Source organism: Saimiri boliviensis, chromosome 1 (assembly GCF_048565385.1).
Source record: "Saimiri boliviensis isolate mSaiBol1 chromosome 1, mSaiBol1.pri, whole genome shotgun sequence".
In the NCBI taxonomy this organism is placed as follows: Eukaryota; Metazoa; Chordata; class Mammalia; order Primates; family Cebidae; genus Saimiri; species Saimiri boliviensis.
Window position 1 is genome coordinate 193867370 of NC_133449.1, and position 18026 is coordinate 193885395.

At 36.9% G+C, this 18026-nt stretch overlaps 1 protein-coding gene across 2 annotated transcripts in view; it reads right to left on the reverse strand.

Annotated features, from left to right (window-relative positions):
* Positions 1-3778: 3778 nt before the first annotated feature.
* The window catches only part of COMMD10 (COMM domain containing 10), a 194657-nt gene continuing 180409 nt past the window's right edge, over positions 3779-18026 (reverse strand). For both annotated transcript variants that reach the window (XM_074382363.1, XM_003920677.4), the window contains 2 exons: positions 5480-5539; positions 3779-4618 (listed from right to left, as the gene is read on the reverse strand). In XM_074382363.1, the coding sequence (XP_074238464.1) occupies positions 4580-4618; positions 5480-5539 (99 nt within the window). In that variant the 3' untranslated portion in view covers positions 3779-4579. The remainder of the gene's footprint in view (positions 4619-5479; positions 5540-18026) is intronic.

Sequence of the window (18026 nt, forward strand, 5' to 3'; positions counted from 1 at the left end):
TTACAAAGAAAAGTGAACTTTCACAAATTAAGTAACTTGCTTAACACACACACACACACACACACACACACACACACACACACACACAAAGTAAAAGAACTAGTATATAATCTTTGCAGTGTCCTGAGGAACAGATCATTAAATTTTACTTAATGTGTAATGAGATCCTTTGAAGAGTTTTAGGCAGGGAGATGGTATAATGAATAGGATCAATGTTTTTAAAAAATTAGCTCTGCACAAAGACCGGACTGGAGGAGGGCTAGAGGGGAAGCAAGGTGGGTCCAGGGCAAAGTTGATGGTGGCTTGGAAAGAGTAGTGCCCTGGAGAATGTTTGCAATTCATTTTGGTGGTAAAAATGAAAACTTGGTAAGAGAATGGCTCCCTGTCTACCTCTTTAATTATAGTGCACTCCACTATGCCATTTGTCCACTACACTCTAGCCACACTGATCTTTTGGTTCCTGAAACGCGCTACGCCTTTCCAATCCTTGGAGATGTTGCATGGAATGCTTGTCACTCTATTCTACTACTGTGCCATCTTAACTCATCATATTGGACTCAGCTCAAATCTCACTCCTCAGAGAATCCTTCCTTGATGCCCCAATCTAAGTTTGGTCCCATCTTTAATATTTTCTGAATAAAATCCAATTATATTTTGTCCCATATTGGTTCATTTATTCCATATTTATTTTTGACTAACACATTGCATTTCAAGAAGCCAAGAACTGCTGGGCATGGTGGCTCACGCCTGTAATCCCAGCACTTTGGGAGGCCGAGGCGGGTGGATCACAAGGTCAAGAGATCGAGACCATCCTGGTCAACATGCTGAAACCCTGTCTCTACTAAAAATACAAAAAATTAGCTGGGCATGGTGGCATGTGCCTGTAATCCCAGTTACTCAGAAGGCTGAGGCAGGAGAATTGCCTGAACCCAGGAGTGCGGTGAGCCGAGATCACGCCACTGCACTCCAGCCTGGGTAACAAGAGCGAAACTCCGTCTCAAAAAAAAATAAAAAAAAAAAGAAGCCAAGAACTATGTTTATTTTGTCCATCACTGTTAACATGGTAACCTAGCATACACAGTTCTTGCCACCGTATTCACCATACTCATCTGTGAATACTTGTTGAATAAATAAATGCTTGACTTTAAAGCCCTTACAGTTAAATACTGAGTTACTGCCTCTCATATTTGCTGATTTTTAAATAGATTTTCTTCTCAATCCTCCTGGAGTTATCAACATGATATATCTCAGCATGTCCCATCTCCAGCCCACTCTAAACCCACACTCTTCCATTGATCCCAGGTTATAAAGAATGCTGAGGGTGAAATGTATAGAAGGAAAAAGGGGCTGCTGAAGGTGGCTTGAGGCAAGTAGGTTCTCATTCACTGTTTGTGGGAGTACAAATTGATACAATCCTTTGGAGAAACAATTTAGCAATATATATATCAAAGGCCTTGAACTAAATGTAAATATATTTTTGAAAATACACAAGAGGTGTGTGTATTTGTATTATAAGATATCTGGTTTTTTGTTTGAGATGGGTTTTTGCTCTGCTGTCCATGCTAGAGGGCAGTGGTGTGATGATGGCTCACTACAACCTCAACTGCCTGGCTCAAGCAGTTCTTCCGCCTCAGCCTCTCAAGTAGCTGGGACCACAGGTGCATGCCACCACACTTGGCCATGTTATTTTATTTTTGTAGAGACAGGACTCACTATGTTGCCCATCCTGGTCTCAAACTCCTAGGCTCAAGCAATCTGCCCACCTCAGCCTCCCAAAGTGCTGGATTACAGACATGAGCCACTGCACTCACCAAATGTTTGCAGTATTAGGTAGGTACTTCCAGGAGGTGAGATGGCAAAATGGAACAACTTTCTGTTGTGTTTTAATGGGCAACTACACACACACACACACACAAACACGCGAATGACAAGGTCTCATTCTGTCACCCAGGCTGAAGCGCAGTGGGGTGACAGAATGACTTTGTAGCCTGAATCCCCCAGGCTCAGGTGATCCTCTTACCTCAGCCTCCTGAGTAGCTGAGACAACAGGCATGCACGACCAAGTCTGGAAAATTTTTGTTTATTTTTTGCTGAAATAAAGCCTTGCCATGTTGCTCAGGCTGTTCTCAAACTCCTGGGCTCAGGTGATCTCCTGCCTCAGCCTCCCAAAGTGTTGATGACAGTCATGAGCCACCACACCTGGACTCTTTTTTTTTTTTTTTTTAATAACGAAAATCCTATGAAAGATAAAAATAAAAAATAAATCTTCTTACTTTTGACATAGCAACTCTACTTCTAGGAATCTATACTAACGTCATGAGAGATGTGGTCTACAGTTTATGTATAATTATATTTATCAGTCAGTTCCTTATGTTCAAAAATTGGAATAATCTACATGTCCCCAAATTTGGAGAATTATTTTGAGAAACACAAAGTATGTAAAGTATAGCTCATTCAAATGATGAACTATTTAATATACATTAAAATTATGTTTGGGCAATAAAGATAAGAAAAATGCTCATGCTGTTAGGCTACATAAGGCAAAGCATGAAGAAATACAAATATAATTTGTAACAGATATAAAATTAGTTCCTTTTTCTAACAAGTAATTCTATTTCTATTCAGTCTTCATGTCACACACTCATCAAAGACATACAGTAAATTTATTTTCCAAGACTGCAGTTCCAGGCTCCACTAATCTCCTCATTCATATTATTTTTGTAAATAAGTAACATGCACTTAATACTTTTTGAAAATCCCACATGTTCTTTGATTTGTGCATCATAACAACAGTAACGTCTTAAGAAAGAAATAAAGTTATCTTCAACTAAATGTATTTCAGAAATAATTATCTTCTTAGTTTGTATTAGACCTACTTGCCCTTTCTTTAGTGTTTCTGAGTCAGACTTTGTTGAACTAGACTAATGGAAAGAATACTATTTGCCGTATTTTTACATATGTTTAGAGATACTCATAAGGGAATATAAAGCTAATTCTTCTAGGGCGCACATAATGAAATACTTTCAGAAAACTTCATTTCTAGCCATATTTAACTTAGATACCTACGTTGAGATTTCAGTTTGGCCACTAAACCAATGACAACTTCTACTTATCTAGATGGCTACTGTCAAGAAGGCCTATCAAATTCAACTTGGGATGATGTATATTTAAATGTACATGAGAAAAAGTCTGAAAGGATGTTTACTAAAATGCTTATCGTACCTTTAGGACCTCAGGTAGTTCCCTCTGGGAACTAGCAAAATAGGGCATTTAAAAAGCAGGAGAGATCCCACAAGCCACATGTAAAAACAAATCCCATTATATTACAAACATGCCTTCCAGATATTCTACCAATGAAAGTTTGAGTCTAAAAACTTTTAAAATCAATCAACTATGGAAAACTGTAATAGCTGCGTTCTGAAATAATCCAAATTCTCACTTCTTCTAACCAATAGCTTACAAATACATATACAAACAAGTGTGGGTATAAATTCCATATACTGAATATGTGAGAGACATTTAACAGTTGTAGTACCCAGATACTTCAAATAAGAAATATGCTTCAATTTCAATAGCTTTGCTTATTTAAATATTGGACATTTCTGAAATCAAGTTTCTTCTTGTGAACAAAGTCATGTTTGAATCTCTTTTTGGAAACAAGATAAATATTTCATTAATAAAAAATTCATTTTTTTATAGGCAACCACATTTATTTACATACATTCACGGCATAAAATATACTATAAAAGTATAAAATAAAAATAATGCACACTTCAACTAATCCTAAGACACAAAAATTTTATTGACAGAAATTAACATATTTCTAGAAAGAGAATATAAAAGGTATCTGATTTGAATAATGGCGCCCATTTAGCACTCATTACAATTATTTTATTCAAGACCTGATTCTGTCTCCGAAAGTATAAAGTGAATCATTATTAATTTGCAGTATAAAGAAAAACACACAAAATCTGGACTACTATTAAATCATTAAACTCAGAGAGAAATTGAAGTCGACAGAGAAGTTCAGACTGGAATTAACTGATACCATGCTATTATTTTACATTTTTTCCTATATTATTTCCAAAGCAAAATATACTCACCATATTCAAATAAAAATGCCATACTGTATTTGATTGTAGGTGGCTATTTTCTTAATTTTATTCATGTAATTACCAAAGCTCTGTATTCTACTAAGGTACACATCTTATCTTGTATCCATGGACCCTCCTTGATACATTATGGTATCATCAAGCAGGTGAAAACTAAGCAGGACAGGCAAGAAAGCAACACTACGACAGTAAAAACAATATGGTATTCACTTTTGCTTCTTTTAAAGTGAAAGTGTTCTTGTTCTTAATAATTACTGTTGGCTCACAGAACTAAAGAAAGTATATTAGAATCTCAGTACTCTTAACAATGATCTCTCTTGGTTGTTATTTGTCTAAGAAGTGATAAGCCATATGATTTACAAAAAGCAAGCCACTGAATCCCTCAGAAAACACAACCTGGCAATCGATCTTCAATGCAAAATAATGAGGTGGCAGGAGCATGACGAAAAAAACAGTCTTGGAAAACATCATGTAAGGGAATCCAGCTGTGCTTGTATAGTCTCCAGCTATTTACAAAGACAAAAAAAAAAAAAAGACATTAGTGAAGGAAGTGAAACTTATATCAAGTATTATTTAGAAACATGCAAATAGAAAGGAAAAAATGGCTTTGGTAACTATGAATATTAATCAATTCACATAGCAATAAAATTACCACTTAGAATATTTTTCTTTTTATGTGAAAATATTAGAATTCATGTTTGAAAATTTAAGCTTTCAAAATTTCAAAGAAGACTTCTTAATACTGCTGTTTTAAGTATCTTCAGCTATTTCAGTTTAAAATATCACTACATGCTAATTTTTTAAATGAGACATAGGGTTTTATTGGGGGCTTATATACTGGGGGTATGACTACAATGGTGGTGGGCTGAACAGGATAACCACATGCACGGTCCAGTGGCAGTGGGCTGGGCAGAAGAACTGCCTACTTGATAAGATTTTAAAGTTGCGGGGTGGAGGGAGTACATTTTCCTTGATTACAAAATCAGTCTTCAGAAAGAAACATGAAATATACTCACAAATAAATCTGTAAAGACATGTTTCCCTTTACTCTTGGGCCCAGAAATTAAAGTATTTGATATTACATATATTTAAAGTATCAGCATGGCTAGGAATCACAAAGTTCATTACTTAATGCTTTATATTAAAGCAACAATCCTATTGTTTTAATTAAAATTATTTTTTTCTTCCTGATTTAGTTTTTCAGATTCTCTTCATTTCTGCTACGCTTCCTCCCGTGAAACATAAGGTATTTATAAGGGAACTTTAAAGAACTTAGTTCCATATTAGGAAATTTAAAAATAAGAATTCATAAAATGAAAAAAACATTTAAAAAGTCACATATTAAAAAATATTTTAAAAATATAGACCTTGTTATAGAAATCAAACAACTCCTTGTGACTGAATTCCACAAGAACTTTCTCCAGGCTCTGTAAGGAAGAAAAACAACAAAAAGAATGTAGTTGTACTCCATTTACATCACATTTTTTCTCTCCAGCTAACCTTAGAATATGCCATAAGATTGTTCTCTGAGTGTTTAAAAGAAATGCTTACCTGCTTTACTCGATCTCATGATTCCTAGAACTCAAAAATGCACTTAATAACACTCTAGCAAAACGTTTCAACTCTACGAGTCATCTGTCCTTTAAGATGACTCTACGAAAGTTAATAAAACATATGCCAGTAAGAGAACAATTTCATTATCTAATTTTTTCAAGAAAGAGATAATACATGAGATTATATTTCATCTTTCTCAGCAGTCTGTTTGAAATCTACTAAATACCATTACACAAAGACACTGGAGGCAGTATATCTGATTGGACTCATCCAGCCATTAATGCCTCACATCAGCACAGCTACTGCCTCCAAGCACTAATCTAGCAGTTGTGATCTTAACATGCTGAGTGTTACCTTCTTGAATGTACAGACTCAGCAAAAGTTCACAATTAACACAACAGTTTCAAGGCCAGGACTTAAACACACTCTTTCCTTTCACTTCACATACATTAGAGAATCCTTTATGGGTACTACAGATGCTTAGTAATATTGTGTATGTATGCATGTATGCATGTATGATGCTGTAGTAAAGTATAATATTAAATTAAACCCAACTGAACTCAATCCCACCTACTTTTTTAGTTGATTCTGTCCCCTGAGAAAACAACTCAAACTAGTTGCTAAAGACTACTCAAACGTATTTATTTCACTCAAGGTCCCTCTGGAGAAGTGAAAGTTAATGAGGAGAGAATGCTAAGAATAAGGCTAACTGCTCTGATCACACTACTGTAATCGCATGACATAAAATGGGCATCATGAACTAAAGAAGTAGAAAACTGATGCAAAATTGAGCCACATAATTAATTGCTGTGGTCATTTCCAACATACTATTAATTCTAGTTCCCAGTTTCCATGTTCACTTTTGTTTATCTGTTTTAATGACTTTCATTTCTATTTACAAAGCCAACATTTCAAACCAAATTATCTGCAACGAATTCCAGAAGTCAATGGGGCTATGTCCAAAAAACACATCTCACTCTTCATGAAGGTAAGTGTACAGGATCAAATTTCTACACTTCTTCATTTTCTCTCATATATCTATTATTTAAGTACTTAAGATTTAAAATGAATAAAGAAGTACATCTACTTTAAAGCCTCTTCCTTTAGGAATGATATAAAACCATGAAGTTTTCACACTGTGTTAGAAAAATTCATTGGCTAATTGTCACACCATTAAAGCTCCAAAGATTTAGTCAGCATTATCTAGACATACTATATGTCCTCCCAGGAGTTAAGGAAGGATGATGAGTCTAGGTTTACCCTAAAATTCTGAGAAAAGCAAGGCAAGTTCATTACTCTCACCTCCACCCAAAAAGATAGGAGGTAATGAAGGCTGAATCTGTATGTGAACAACTGATTTAATGTTACCCCTAAAGGTAGCAATCAAGCCAGGTTCTTGTTTTCTATATTTTGCTTTGCTTTGTTTTAAGGTGGTGTTTCCTAAAATGTTACACTGAGGAAAGAGAAGAAATGTAACTTTAAAACACACTTTTTAAAAGAACAACAGCTATAGTGGTAGACTAGGAAGCTACAGGCCCTCTTTCTACCACTAAGATACCAAGTTAACAATACATGGATCAGAATACCTCTGTGAGAACTTTAGAGACCAGTTGAGAAGCTACAGCACCCATGCCGTTGTAAAACCAAGAAGAAATTCCAATGAAAGTGGTAGGAAATTTCACAGTGTGCAGTGCATCCATGCATGCACGTGAAATAGTGGAGCAACCAAGAAGAACCCACCACCTCCCATACCAGAGCTCCTAGAATGAACCATACATCCAACATTCTGGCTTTCTGGGAAATTCCCAAGGAACTAATTTCTGCCTCACTTAAAGAAGGGCGTCCACAGGCCCAGCACAAGCATTTGGAAGGCACTGAAACCGAGGTGAGAGGCGCATTAGAGCTGCAGTTCCACAGGCAGGTGCCAGAGGTAGTAAGATATCAGAAAACATTTGAAAGGCCCTAGAACTCCCAGGTGGGCTGATTAGTAAAGGTCTTCCCCTGCATAAACCCAGTATGCAAAGACTGGAGGAAGTAGTTGTCTTTCAAAATGGCCAGCAAAAATCAAAAAGCATACAAAGCAGTAGAGAAATATGGCCTAATCAAAGGAACAAAATAAAACTCTGGAAACTCACCCTAAAGATACAAAGATCTATAACTACCTGACAGAGAATTTAAAATAACTGTTATAGGAATATCAATGAGCTAAAAGAGAGCCAGGAGTGGTTGGTTATATCTGCAATCCCAGCACTTTGGGAGGTGGAGGTGGGTGGATTACTTGAGGTCAGGAGTTTGAGGCCAGGAGTTTTGGCCAACATGGTGAAACCTCACCTCTACTAAAGATACAAAAATTAGCCAGGCATGGTGGTGTGCACCTTTAATCCCAGCTACTTGGACGGTTGAGGCAGGAGAATTGCTTGAATCCAGGAGGCAGAGGTTGCAGTGAGCCAAGATCACGCCACTGCACTCCAGCCTGGGTGATATGTCAGATTGGGGAGAGAGAGAGAGAGAGAGAGAGAGAGACAGAGAGAGAGAGAGAGAGAGAGAGAGAGAGAGAGAGAGAGAGAGAGACAGAGAGAGAGAGAGACAGAGAGAGAATGAGAATGAACACAGGCAACTAAATAAACTCAGGAAAATGATATATGAACAATATGAGAACAACAACAAAAACACAGGAACTATAAAAAAATAACCAAACAGAAATCCTGGAGCTGAAAAATACAGTAACTGAAAAGTTTATTAGCAGTATTCAACAAGAGACTTAGGCAGAATGAAGAATCAGTGAACTTGCAGACAAGTTATCTAAAATCACTGAGCAGAGGAAAAAAAAAGAAGAAATGTGAAGAGATCCTAAGGGATTTACGAAAATATCAAGCAGGTCCACATATGCATTATGGGTATTCCAGAATGGAAAGTAAGAGAGAAAAAAGTAAGAGAGCTTATCTGAAGAAAAATGGCTGAAAACTCCCCCAGTCTGTGAACAGAAATGTACATACGGATCAAGAAATTCAAAGAACTCCAAGTATGAAAATCCAGAAAGAACCATACCAAGACACACTATAGTCAAACTGTGTAAAGTCAAAGACAGAAACCTTTTTTTTTTTTTTTTTTTTTTTTTTGAGACACAGTCACACTCCATCACCCAGGCTGGAGTGCATGGCACGATCTTGGCTCACTGCAACCTCCTCCTCCCAGGTTCAAGCGATTCTCCTGCCTCAGCCTCCTGAGTAGCTGGGATTACAGGTATGTGCCACCATACCCAGCTAACTTTTGTATTTTTAGAAAAGGGATTTCACCATGTTGGCCAGCATGGTCTTGACCTCTTGACCTTATGATCTGCCTGCCTTGGCCTCCCAAAGTGCTGGTATTACAGGGGCGAGCCAAGATAGAAACTTAAGAGCAGCAAGAGAAAAGTGGTTTATCACATATGAGGAAGCTTCCATGAAATTATCAGCAAATTTCTCAGTAGAAACTTTGAAGGCCAGAAAGGAGTAAGATGATATACTCAAAGTGCTGACAGGAAAACAAAACCAAAACCAAAAACTATTAATCAGGAATACTGTATCTGGCAAAACAGTTCTTCAAAAGTGAAGGAGAAATTAAGCCTTTCCCAGATAAAGAAAAGCCACGGGAGTTCATTACCTGGAGCTGCTTTACAAAGAATGCTAAAGGAAGTCCTTTAAGTTAAAATGAAAGGACAGCAGGCAACAACACAAAGCTGTACAAAAATACTAGATTCTCTAACAAAGGTAAATAAATGGAAAAATATAATAATAGGTACTACTGTAAATTTAGTATGTGGAATTTAAATTTAAAAAACCCCCCAAAACCCCATAAATCTGTTAATGTATATGTAACCCATAGAAATGTAATTTGTAACATCAATAACAAAGGGGCAAGTGGAACAATAAAGGAGAAAGTTTTTGTATGTGATTAAAGTTACATTGTTATTTTGAAATAGAATGCTATAACTTTAAGATGTTTTATGGATTTGCAATGGTAACCACAAAGGAAATATCTATAGAATACAAACAGAAGGAAGTGAGAAAGCATACTACTAGAAAAAAAAAATCAATGAAACACAAAGGAAGGCAGTGAAGAAGACACAGAAAACAGCTAACAAAATGGCAATAGTAAGTTCTTCTCTATCAGTAATTACTTTAAATGTAAATGGATTAAACTCCCAAATCAAAAGACATAGACTGGTTGACTGGATAAAATAACATATTCCAACTCTACACTGTCTACAAGAGACATACTTTAGATCTAACAATATACATAGGCTGAAAGTGAAAGATTAAAAAAAGATATTCCATATAAACAGTAATAAAAGAGAACAGAAGTGGCTACAATTAAAATCAGACAAAATATACTTTAAATAAAAAACCATTACAAGACACAAAGAAACACATTATATAATAATAAAAGTGTCAATTTACCAGGAAAATATAACAGTAAAAAATATTTATGCACCAAATCTCATAGCTTTAGTGCATAAATACAGTAAGTTCTCACTGTTGTATACATTTCTGAAAACTGCAACTTTAAGTAAAATGACAACAAAGTCATTTTTTCCCTCATTATGATAAAATGACATTGAACAAAGTGATATTCTTCAAAAGCCTGCTGTATATTGTTTTGCTTAAAGATGCAGTTTCCAAGAATCTATCAAAAATGTTATATAAGGATTTGCTATATTTATATGAACCTAAATACATGAAACAAACTTTGGCAGGATTGAAGAAATTGACAACCACACAATAATAGTAGGAGACTTCAATATTCCACTTTCAACAATGAACAGAATTATACAGAAAATCAACAATGAAACAAAATTTGAATAACCCTATATGTAGACCAATTAGACCTAACAGACATATACAGAACACTCCAATCAAAAATAGTAGAATATACATTGATAAGTATACACGGAACATTCTCCAGGATAAGACCATGCATTGGGCCACAAAATAAATCTTAAATTCTAGAAGACTGAAATTATACAAAGTACCATTGTATGCATGTATTGTATGTGTTCCATTGTAAAATGGAATAAAACTAGAAACCAGTAGCACAAGGAAAAATGGGAAATCTACAAATACGTGGAACATATTCTTATGCATTCAATGGGCCACAGAAGTCATAAGGGGAACTGGAACTGGGAAATACCTCAGGACAAATGAAAACACAACATACTCAAATTTTGGGATGTGGTGAAACTAGTGTTAAAGGGTTAAGTTTATAGCTGTAAATGTATAACATAAAATATATATATACATCTCAAATTAATAACCTAACTTTATGCCCAAGAAACCAGAGGCAAAAAAACAAAAAACGAAAACAAAAACAAAAACTAAGGCCAATGTGAGCAGGAGGAAGAAAATAATAAAGATTACAACAGAGATAAGTGACATAGAAAATCAAAAAAACAATATAAAAATTCGAAGAAATTAAGAGTTAGTTTTTTAAAAAGATCAACAAAATTGACAAGCCCTTAGCCAGATTAATTAAGAAAAAAAGAGAAGACACAAACAACTAACATTAAAAATGAGAGGACATTATAATGGATGTCATAGAAATAAAACAGTGTTATAAAAGAACACTATGAACAACTGTTTGCTAACAAGTTGGATAACCTAGACAAGATGAATAAATTCCTAGAAACAACCTACTAAGACTAAATCATGAAGAAATAGAAAATATGAACAGATCAATAATGAATGAGGAAATTGAATCAATATTCAAAAACCCCCAACAAAGAAATGCCCAGGACCAGATGGCTTCACTGGAAAATTCTACCAAACATTGAAAGAATTAACATCCATTGTCCTGAAACTCTTTCAAAAACTTGAAAAAGAGGACATACTTCCAAGCTCATTCTAATGAGGTCAGTATTACCCTGGTTCCAAAGCCAGAGAAAGACAGTACAAGAAAACTACAGACCAATAACCATGGTAAGTATTGATGTAAAAATCCTCAAGAAAACATTATTAAACTAAAGTCAAAAGCACATTAAAAGGCTTATACACCATGGTATAATAAATATCATTATACAAGTGGTATTTATTTCGACAATGCAAGCACGGTTCACCATAGGAAAACTGAGTAGTTTAATACACTATATTAACAGAATAAAGGTGGAAAAACATATAACCATCTGAATTGATTAAGAAAAGCATCTGACTTATGTCTGTCGAATCATTGCCATTTCTTTTTCCATCCGTAATGACTTAGAGAAGACCACGGGGAATACAGCAGTGGTAAGTGTTTCATGTCTATATGAAGATAGTAAATACTCCATAGTTTCCCAAGGGGTGGCCCAGAGCAGTTGTTTTTTGTGGAAATAAGAATGGAGCTTAGATGTGCAGGATATAAAGGAAAGGGTGGTAGGCTTAAGGATCAACCCCCCACATTATCATGTTTTGACATGCAATCCCAAGGAGTCCAGAAATTTTAAATTAAATCTCTTTCCAAGATATCATGAACATATCCTATCAAGGAAGGAGTATAGAGCACAATTAAGAGTTCGGTAGCTTTTTGTGAGGCTGAGGTGGGCGGATCACCTGAGATCAAGAGTTTGAGACCAGCCTGACCAACATGGAAAAACCCCATCTCTACTAAAAATACAAAATTAGTCAGGTGCAGTGGCACATGCCTGTAATCCCAGCTACTTGGGAGGCTGAGGCAGGAGAACTGCTTGAACCAGGGAAGTGGAGGTTGCAATGGGCCGAGATCACGCCATTGAACTCCAGCCTGCGCAAAAAGAGCAAAACTCTGTCTCAATTAAAAAAAAAAAGAGGTTGGTAGCTTTATTAATGACTTTTACATTTATACGTATGATATGGGTTTCCATTTTTACTCTTGCTTCAGGTCTTACAAATATTAGGAGTGAGTCAGATCAAAAGCTACCCTGGAGCAACTGCATTTTTAGGAGGAAAACACATTCAACTTTCCTTAGGACTACAACTAGGAAGTCACAAATTTGCTTATAAAACCAGAATTAACTAATTTCATTTTTCACTTGTCATAAAATGTATGGAAGGTTTTATCCATTAATTAAGTATATTTTCAAACAATTTATCTTCAATGTCTGAACACAAATCAGTGGCAGCCTCTACCCAACAAAGATGTATGAAAAGCATTAAGTTCAATGAGAGTTCAATTATTAGTATTTAAAGTTCAATTATTAGTATTTAAAGGATGTTTCTCTTTGGATTGTCTAGGCTCTACATATTTCATCCTTAATTTTATGAACTTCTGGTCTTTAAGTCAACTCATAGTTCATTAGTATCTTTGTTAAGGGAAGAAGAAGAGAAAATAAAATGAAATTGAGACCTGTCATCTTAGTTATCAGTAGCAATTCTAACAACAGATTTCATGGAGGAAAATGTAGAAACTCCTGGTTAAAGTAGTTTTATAGGCTGAATCTGACAATGTGACAATGTATATAATTATCCATGTGCTTCCTGCCTATCACTGTCATTAGATAATGGAACTTGACTATTTCGCCTTACTTTTTCCTCCGAGTCAGAAAGATAGTCTGGAAAATAAAATGTAACATACTATGTCATACTAAATAAGAAGAGAAATATCCTAATGGCATAAACTACAGCTGTGAGATATGAAAATACATCCTCATCTTGTCATCTATAAACCAAAACTATCTTGAATTAAACCAAAGAAAGAATAGCTGTCTAAATACAAATATATACACACACATACATATATACACACATACACCCCTTCAGACAGTACTGTGCCTAGTTTTTAAAAATAGCCAAGTGTGTGGCCAGCACAGTGGTTCACCCTTGTAATCCCAGCACTTTGGGAGGCCTAGGTGGGTGGATCACAAGGTCAGGAGTTCAAGACCAGCCTGACCAACATGGTGAAACCCCATCTCTACTAAAAATACAAAAATTAGCCAGGCATAGTGGTGTGTGCCTGTAATCCCAGCTACTCAGGAGGCTGAGGCAGGAGAATTGCTTGAACTTGAATGGCAGAGGTTGCAGTGAGCTGAGACTGCGCCACTGCACTCCAGCCTGGGAGACAGAGTGAGACTCCATTTCAAAAAAAGAAAAGCCAAGCCAAGTCAAATGTTTAACAAAGAAGTTAATGACATTATATCTCCATTCTTACAGAAACCAGATACAAGGGTATTTTCATATAATGCAAAATTGGATTTTAGGTTAAGAGATTTTAAAGAAATTAAAATTTGCTGATCATCCTTTTTGTTTTATTTTTTGAAATGGGGTCTTACTCTGTTGCTCAGGCTGGAGTACAATGGTGTAATCACAGCTCACAGTAGCCTCGAACTAACTCCTGGGCGCAAATGAACCTCCTTCCTCAGTCTGTAAGCAGCTCGGACTAGAAGTGCACTACCATGCCCGGTAAGTTATTTTTAATGTTTGTAGAGACACAGTCTCACTAAATTGTCCAAGCTGGTCTCAAATCCCTGAGCTCAAGTGATCTTTCCACCTTGGCTTTCCAAAGTGTTGGGCTACAGGCATGAGCCACTGCACCTGGCCTTTGCTGATAATTGTAACAGAAAATCTTTCAAAGGAATATATTAAGTGGATATGTAATATAAATTATTTCTGGAAGGACTTTTTGTTGGTTCTTTAACAGCAGTATCAATGGATACTGCTATTATACAGTATGACTAATAGGAAACATTTACCAGATTTGGTTAAAAAGTTATTTTGTGATGGCTAGATAGGCCAAAATATTGATATGCATACATACCCTTCCAGACAAATGAATAATTTTTAAAACATAAAGTAAGTCAATAAGGTAGGGTTTTTTTTTTCATTGCTGTCATTGTTTTTGTTGTTTTTGTTGTGGGTACAGAGTTTTTACAGGAGAGGTGATAAATTTGTACTGAGTCATCTGCAGGATTGCATGGTTCCTCTTGAGATAAAAGTATTTATATGTAAGATGTTTTGGAGGCTACTGCAAATGATACCTGCTCAAGTGAGAAGAATAGGGATAACATTTTTCTTAGTCTTCCATTCTTGGTTCTACAGAATCTTCTCTAATCTAACTTTCTGATTTTCACTTCCACTAAACCCACTATACGTATGTGTTTATTCCTCATCCATCAACTATGAGTTTTGGTTCCGATATGGTTTGAATTGTGTGTCTTCAAAATTTTAAGTTGAAGTCCTAACCTCTAGTATCTCAGAAAGTGACTTTATTTGGAGATAGAGCTTGGAGGTAATTAAGGTAAAATGTAGACATGAGGGTGGCCCCCTCATCCAAATGAATGGTATCCTTATTAAGAGACAAGGATACACAGTCAACATGGCCAAATAGGTGCAACTCTGGTGCATAACACCCAGCGAGAGAGACACAGAAATTGAGAGATCTCCTAGCTCCAACCGAGGTAGCAGGTGCATTTCAATGGGTCTGTTCGGATGGTGAGCAAAGCCCAGACAGGGCAGACCGAGGTGGGGAGGGGTGCCAGAAAGTGCATCTGACCAGTGAGTCAGAGGCTCCCCCTCTCGCACTCCAGTCCAGATACAGCACTTACTCCAAAGCCTCAGCAATACACAGAACGGGATCTTTGCCATTCAAGTGCCAGGAATTACAAGTGCAGAGTTGAATAATAATCCAGGACAATGTCCTGGATTGGTGCACAGATCTTAAGCAAATGCATAAGCCCATAAGCTGGCTGGGAGAGTCTGTGGACTGAGCTATCGCCCCCTCCCAATGTCCAGAGAGAGAGGGAACTGAAAGCAGGAAGACAGATGGAGCAGCTGGACGGGTCCCTCCCCCATGGCCAGAGAGTGAGCTGAAAGTGGGGAGACAGATGGTGTGGCTGGGTGGGTTTCTCCCCTCCCCTACAAACCCTAGAGCGCTGAAGCACTAACTCTAGTAGGTTACGCAGCCAGTGCCTCAGTCTGAGCTGAACCCTGAATGATCCAGCCCTGTGGAGGAAAGACATAACCCATCATTAAAGAGGTGGGACTAGGCTTCATGTTTTAACAGAAAACACAGGAAGCCTACGTAGCAACAAGACGGTGTTCTTGACCACCCAGCAGTGCCTCCAGGTCAGCAGAAGAGGTAGGCCTAACCTCCCAGTGTAAACAAAAAGACACAGGAAGCTTACCGAGTAACCCGAAAGAGTCCCCAGAAACCCAGTAGTGCCTCGACAGGCAGACAAGTGATCTCATCAAGCAGCTCCCTGAGATCAGAGCCAGGTAAATCCATGAAGATGGGAAAAAAACAGCAGAAAAAAGATGAAACCATTAAAGACCAGAACACCTCTTCTCCTTCAAGGGATCACAACTCCTCAGCAACACGGGAACACAACATGACCGAGAAAGAGTGCAATGAATTGACAGAAACAGGCTTCAGAAGGTGGATAATAAACTTTTCTGAGCTAAAGGAACACGTTCTAACTCAATGCAAAGAAACCAAAAACCTTGAAAAAAGGTTAGATGAAATGCTAACTAGAATAACCAGCCTAGAGAAGAACAGAAATGACTTGATAGAGTTGAAAAACACAGCATGAAAACTACGTGAAGCAAACACAAGTTTTAATAGCCAAATGGATCAAGCAGAAGAAAGGATATCAGAGACTGAAGATCAACTCAATGAAATAAAATGAGAAAGCAAGATGAGAAAAAAGAGTAAAAAGAAATGAACAAAGCCTCCAAGAAATATGGGAGTATGTGAAAAGACCTAATCTATTCTTGATTGGTGTACCTGAACACGATGGGGAGAATGAATACAAGCTGGAAAACAAGCTCCAGAATATTATCCAGGAGAACTTCCCAAGCCTAGTAAGGCAGTCCAACATTCAAATCCAAGAAATACAGAGAACTCCACAAAGATATTCCTCAAGAAGAGCAACCCCAAGGCACATAATCATCAGTTTCACCAGAATTGAAATGAAGAAAAAAATGTTAAGGGCAGCAGCCAGATAGAGAGATCAGGCCACTCACAGAGGGAAGCCAATCAGACTCACAGCGGATCTCTCAGATCTCTGTACAAGCCAGAAGAGAGTGGGGGCAAATATTCAACATCCTTAAAGAAAAGAACTTTCAACCCAGAATCTCATATACAGATAAACTAAGCTTCATAAGTGAAGGAGAAACAAAATCCTTTATGGACAAGCAATTACCGAGAAATTTTGTCACCACCAGACCTGCCCTATAAGAGCTCCTGAAAGAAACACAAAGCACGGAAAGGAACACATACCAGCCACTGCAAAAGCACACCAAATGGCAAAGACCAAAAATGCAATCAAGAAAATGAGTCAACTAACGGGCAAGAAAACCAGCCAATAACAAACTAGCAGGATCAAATTCACAATACAATATTAACATTGAATGTAAATGGCCTAAATGCCCCAATCAAAAAACACAGACTGGCAAACTGGATAAAAAGTCAAGACCCATTGGTGTGCTATATTCAGGAAACCCATCTCACATTCAAAGACATGCACAGACAGACTCAAAATAAAGGGATAGAAGAAGATTTACCAAGTAAATTGAGAACAAAAAAGAGCAGGGGTTGTAATCCTAGTTTCTGATAAAATGGACTTCAAACCAACAAAGATCAAAAGGGACAAAGAAGGGTATTACATAATGGTAAAAGGATCAATCCAACAAGAAGAGCTAACAATCCTAAATATATATAAACCCAACATGGGAGCACCCAGATACAAAAAGCAAGTTCTTAACCACCGAAAACAAGATTTAGACTCCCACACAATAATACTGGGAGACTTTAACACTCTACTGTCAATATTAGACAAATCAACGAGACAGAAAATTAAAGGACATCCGGGACTTGAATAGAGAGCTGGACCAAGAGGACCTAATAGACATATACAGAATGCCCCACCACAAATCCACAGAATATACATTTTTCTCAGCACCACATTGTACTTTCTCTAAAATTGACCACATAATTGGAAGCAAATCACTCCTCAGCAAACGCAAAAGAAAGGAAATAACAACAGTCTATCAGACCACAGTACAATCAGATTAGAACTCAAGATTAAGAAACACACTCAAATCCGCACAACCACTTGGAAACTGAACAACTTGCTTCTGAGTGTTGACTGGATAAACAATGAAATGAAGGAAGAAATAAAGATGTTCTTCGAAATCAATCAAAATGAAGACACAACTTACCAGAATCTCTGGGACACCTTTAAAGCAGTGTCAAGAGGGAAATTTATAGTAATAAACACCTACATGAGAAACAAGGAAAGATCTAAAATTGACACCCTATCATCAAAATTGAAAGAACTAGAGGAGGAAGATAAAACAAACAAACAAACAAACAAACAAAAAAACTCAAAAGCTAGCAGAAGACAAGAAATAACTAGGATCAGAGCAGAACTGAAGG